The sequence below is a fragment of the Gallinula chloropus genome, assembly GCF_964237585.1.
Source record: "Gallinula chloropus genome assembly, chromosome: 3".
NCBI lineage: Eukaryota > Metazoa > Chordata > Aves > Gruiformes > Rallidae > Gallinula > Gallinula chloropus.
The window spans coordinates 72,653,766-72,659,135 of NC_140087.1; the positions used below are offsets into that span (position 1 = coordinate 72,653,766).

The 5,370-nt window shown below is 48.3% G+C and overlaps 1 protein-coding gene across 1 annotated transcript; it reads right to left on the reverse strand.

Moving 5' to 3' along the window:
- Window positions 1-763: 763 nt before the first annotated feature.
- Window positions 764-5,063, reverse strand: DEGS1 (delta 4-desaturase, sphingolipid 1). Its single transcript, XM_084261915.1, has 3 exons — window positions 4,929-5,063; window positions 3,215-3,957; window positions 764-913 (listed from the first exon to the last, which is right to left on the reverse strand). Exons 1-3 carry the CDS (start codon window positions 5,008-5,010, stop codon window positions 767-769), a joined length of 972 nt encoding a protein of 323 aa, XP_084118041.1. The 5' UTR covers window positions 5,011-5,063; the 3' UTR covers window positions 764-766.
- Between the last annotated feature and the right edge of the window lie 307 nt (window positions 5,064-5,370).

Sequence of the window (5,370 nt, forward strand, 5' to 3'; positions counted from 1 at the left end):
CCAAACGGTAATTAAGATTTCTCCAGTAAGAAAAGGCTGATCACTTGTATCGAGTTGCCTAGTGGCTCACACAGTAGGACTGGACATGCTAGCTGCTCAGCTATATGCCAGCACAAACAGTTTAGGCAGTAGGCAGGGACAACTCTTGAGTTCCCCACCTTTTCACAAAGAAGTCACACAGGCCATCTGGAAGGCGCCAGCTTCATTCTGACAGACTGCTCCTTTAAGGTACTTTAAGTAGAAGAGGCAGAACTTAAAAGCAGTGCTTCAAATGACATGTTACATATTTAACCAAAGCAGACTTAACATTTCTGTGCAAATTTAGTTTTTCCACGCATAACTTAGGAAACAGGTTCAAGAGAAGGTTTAACTTAACTCTTAAGCTAACATGATTTGTTAACAGCATTAACACTACAGTCATTGAAATAGCCTGTTGTGGGCTGTGAACTACACTGAGAACTTGGAAAATATGAAGAATCAGACAGATATTATACATCTATAACACCTGTCAAGTAAAATGGGTAACAAAGTGATTTAGCATTATGCATACAACACTGATACTTAGGCAAACACACATTAGACCAATGAATCTGAGGACTGCAAGGAATGTTAAAGCTGGCAGGAATCTGCCATGAAATCCTTCAGGATGCATTGCTACGTTGCTGCAGGTCTTAACTCAGGACAACAGTGGATATCTTTTAACAAGAGACCTTATACCAGCCACTTTAAAGCAAGCAGACATTTCAAAGTTTTTGTTGCCAGAAGTTCAATCTTGCTTCACTTCACCCTTCAGTTGCCTTTTCATGCGTGAGTATGGGCTGATTGTGTCATCCATCACGAAGTCATACAGTACTTTTATCCAAGAGTTATATTGTGGCAGGTTGTCATAGTATTCAGCTGCTATTTTCTTCACCTGAAGAGGGGATACAAGGTGTATTTATTGTTTATATTAGCACTGATCATGACAACTTTATGTTTTTCAACCTGTAACAGCATTAGAAACTTCATGTCAGGTGTTGCATTCTACCAGAAAGGTTACTAGTGCCCTAAGTTTCTTGAAGGAAAAAGCAGCTCCCTGGTTAAAGATTCATGTGAAGCTTTTATATTGAAGATAACCAGAACAAAGTCTAACACCATCCTCACTGTGTCACCTACAGCATGACGCAGCTCTCAAGCAGTCAGTCTAGTTGCTAGTGGAAGTAGGTGACTGAGTTCAGTGCTGACTCATAAGTAAGTATCTAAGATGGTTTAAGCTTTAAGACATGTCTAACACAGCTATTTTAAACAGTTTCAAACCTCAGCACTCAGAGGAAAAAATAATGAATATAAACTGCTTCCAAGGAATTTGTTCTCAGATGCAGATGCTGATTAGACCACTGTTTTAAACTAAGAGCTGGAGTTCGTTAGACATCCTTACTGATATTTCAGGCCAAGTACCTAAAGCCTAGAAGATCTCAAGAACTAAACTGATTTTTCACTAAATTCCCTATCTTTAGGAAGAGAAAAACACACTCTTCTGTACAAGCAACAAGCCCAGGATATCTGCATGTCTGGTGTGAAGCTCAGTTTGTTTCCATTCATCATGGCACCTACAGAACAGTACATCTAGCCAGCATATTTGTATTCAACACCAAGTACAGTCAGCTGACCAGTACCCCAGCTGGAATGAAGTGTTGAGTACTTCAGTGATCTTTAGCACACAGCACAGCAGCGTCCAGTCCAATCAAATTAACTACTCTGCTCTAAAAGAAGGCTTTGTTTCCTTATCAGGGCTGGAGATAGGGGTGCTGAGGCACAGCTGGGTATTACCTCAGCAATTAAACACTTGGGGAAGAGAGTTCTGTATTAACAACTAAATACTGCTGCAAGTGGCAAAACGCTGGTTCACCAGCACAGATCTGGGTGTCACAGGCAAACCACAGCAGCTGCAGGTGTATTTCAAAGATGTCACTTTTGACTAAATAAACCATCCAACTTTTAAAAAAGCCAACCAAAGTCTTAACAAAAGAATTGCAGAATCTAATTGCCCTGCTACAGTACTGCTGGAGTAGTTATCTCCAGTTCCACCACTAACAACAGAAACTACAAGTTTAGACACCAAAGGCACAACTTTAGAAGGTCTTACTTTTACCAACTGCAGCAACAAAGCTAGAACACCAACACCACAGTTGCTGTCAAACTGCAGATTTAGTGTCTGATGAAAAACACTTTTCACCCCTGCTGAGTTTTAGGTCTAACCCTGGAAGCCTGTGTTCACATGCTCCAAGTGGGAAACACATACACTGTGAGAAGTAAGCTCCTACTTAAAAGAAACCAGCAAATACTAAAGTGGGGAGAAACTAGTTCAAAAGTTCACATCTGGTACGCCATAAAGATGTGACATGTCTAAGTTCACTTTGATGAAGCCTCAATTCTGTCAATGTACAGCTGATACTTCTACAGTTCAAAGGTTCACTAGAGGAACCCGTGCTGCTCCAAGCTAGAAAATATTTGTCAAGAGCACAACATCAGCAGTACTTCAAATTACCTCTGTTCCTCACCAGAGAACATCAACAACAGACACTGAAGGATATACACACATTACAATACTAAATCCTTAAGATTTCAAGGACAGAGGCAACAAATCTAAATTTTTAACTAGTTTTCTGCATACTTACAAATGGAAGCAATCAGAAGGCCAATTCTGATTACAGAAAACTAAAGTTCATGCAAGTATACAACATGCATTCCTTTGCTTTCAAGCTGAAGAAAGGCAGATTTAGATTAGGTATCAGGAAGAGATTTATCACTGTGAGGGTGGTAAGGCCCTGGCACAGGCTGGCCAGAGCAGCTGTGACTGTCCCCTCCTTGGCAATGTTCAAGGCCAGGCTGGAAACCCGGTCTGGTGGAGGCTGCCCCCATCCATGGCAGGGTGGCTGGGACTAGATGGCCTTGGAGGTCCCTTCCAACCCAAACCATTCTGGGATTTTATGATTTACAGAAGAAGCTTCAGCAGCCAACACACTGGAAGTTCATTCAGAACACCATTAAAATAAGTACTTCCTACCTCCTTCAACACTTAGTTTAGAAAGAGTTCTCAGGTTGTTTTTTGGGAAGGTTTTGTTTGGCTTTTAGTTCAACTTCCCTGTTTCTAGCTATCAGCATTCTACTTGATTTTCAAGTTAAATTGGAACTTATTAAGAAAGAGTAATAAGCTTGGAAGTAAAAAACTTACCAGTGGAAGGCTCTTGCCAGGAATATTGGGAAAGTCGTGATGTTCATTGTGGTAACCAACATTAAATGTGAGCAAATTAAGTGGCCCATAGTAGGAGTAAGTCTCATGTCCTTTTAAAAACATGTAATGTTCAGCTATGAAGTGTCCTGAAATGGGGTGCAATCCAAGTCCAAGTATGGAACCAGCAAGCATGTAAAACATGGATTTGACTCCCCATAAGTAATATATTACAATATCAAAGGAAAGCTGAGCCAACAAATTGATTATTTCAAGTCGAGTAATGGGCTTGGGATTGATGCAGAGAGGTCTAATTGCATAGAAAAAAGGCTGAAGAACAATCCATATGAACTTCCTAAAACGGGTACAGAAAAACCAGCCTTCAAAGTTGGTGGGAATATCCACATCAATTCCGTCACCTCCCAAGTAACGATGATGATCCATGTGGTACCTCTTGAAGGATATGGAGTACGGGAGACCAAGAGGGAGGTTGGCAAATATTCCAAACCATCGATTCCACATTGCTCTGCAGTTGCCGAAGGCGCTATTGTGGGAGATCTCGTGAATAGCCAGAGTCATGGAGTGGCTAATACAGCTCCCGAAAACGTAGGCCCAGAAGACCACCCATTTCCAGTCCAAGTCTTTAACCAGGTAAAACGCAGTCAGCTGTGCAAGAACCATCAGCACAACCACCCAGATCAAGTTGTAGTCTGGTTTCATCAAGGCTTTTATCTCTGGATGTTTAGCTAGATGGGAGAGAACTTCGTGAGAGAGGAGTAGTTAGGAGGCCCCCCTCACAGCAAACCACCCCGATTCAACCACAAACTCAGACAGCAGTCGTTTCTTCCCTTCCTCCCAATCAGGATTTGTCTGCAGAAGGTAACGAAAACTCACCACCCTTCCACTCTAGGAATAAATGTAACCAGCGAATCCTTTAATTATTAATAATTTAATTAGGAGAACTAAATCCTCCCAGCGCTTTGCTTTTGCTCGGCAACTGGACACGTAGATGACAAGCAGCCGTACCACCCCCAGCCTGCCCAGGAAGGAAGTGGCTTCGAACTGACGACCCGCCAGCAATTCCGGAGGGCCCCTCTAAGCGCGGGTCCCATTTCGCCGCCTTCCTGGCACCCGCAGGGATTCCCCACCGGCACCGGGCGCCTCACACCGCTACTTACAGCGGCCGGCGGGCAGCTTAACTATGCGGCTCGTTCCCAACCCCCGCGCAGAGCTCCGCGGAAGCGGGCAGGCAGCGGCCCGCAGCCCCAGCGGGGAGGGGTAACCGCACCGCTGCCCGACAGCGCAGCGCAGCCCGGCTGCTTCCAGCGCCGCTCCGCAGCCACACGACGCTCGCTTCGATGCTCAAAATGGAAGCCCGGGCCGCCCGTCCCACACCTCGGGCCAAGGCTTTGCCCCCGCAGGCGGCGAGCCGCCCCCACCCCGCTCCTTCCCTTCCCCTCCCCCGCCCGCGCCGCCAAGGCGGCGGCTCCCGCCTCCACGTACGCGGCCAGCGCCGCTCCCCTCACGCCTGGCCCGGGCCCACTTCGGCCGCAGCCGCACGCCTCGGCACACGCGAGCCACGGCACCCCCCTTGCCGGGAGCCTCTCAGGGCAGGCGGCCAGCACCGCGCCGCGGGCGGCTGGCAGCCATTTTGTGGGGTCGCGTGTGCGTCCCCCGCCACGCAGCCGGCGGCCCCACCGCCACCCTGCCTTCTCACCCAGTATCTCCTTGCGGCGGTCGGCATGAGGCTGGTCCGTGTATACCCACTCGAAATCCTCCCTGGCGACTGTGTTACCCATCCCGGCAGCGCGGCGTTCCCCGAACCGCCCGCACGACTATCCACGCCCTCCGCTCCCCCGCAGCCGGCTCCCGGCGTTCTCTGACACCGCAATTTATAGCCGGTGTCCCGCCCCCGCCCCGTCTTCTCTCTCTCCATTGGCCACTCCCGGCTGTCGGGGCTGACGGGCTACGCCCCCCTCGCGGCGTCCAGCCCCCCGCTCGTCGGCGCGGGCCGGGCCGGGCCGGGCCGGGCTGAGCGGGGCGGGGTAGGGTGGCAGGCGAAGCCGTCGCCTGAGGGACCGGGTAGTGGCCGGGAAGGCATTGGACGCCCCGCCTCCTCGGAAGAGAAGCCTTTTCGGGGTTGAGGTCCCGTAGGCAGC

Excerpts from the sequence above, each read along its gene's own strand:
- DEGS1 (XM_084261915.1), bottom strand. The coding sequence starts at position 5,010 with ATGGGTAACACAGTCGCCAGGGAGGATTTCGAGTGGGTATACACGGAC. Across the intron at positions 3,958-4,928 it reads CCGCCGCAAGGAGATACTGG|CTAAACATCCAGAGATAAAA; the intron begins GTGAGAAGGCAG and ends TCTCCCATCTAG. Across the intron at positions 914-3,214 it reads CTGGCAAGAGCCTTCCACTG|GTGAAGAAAATAGCAGCTGA; the intron begins GTAAGTTTTTTA and ends TCCCCTCTTCAG.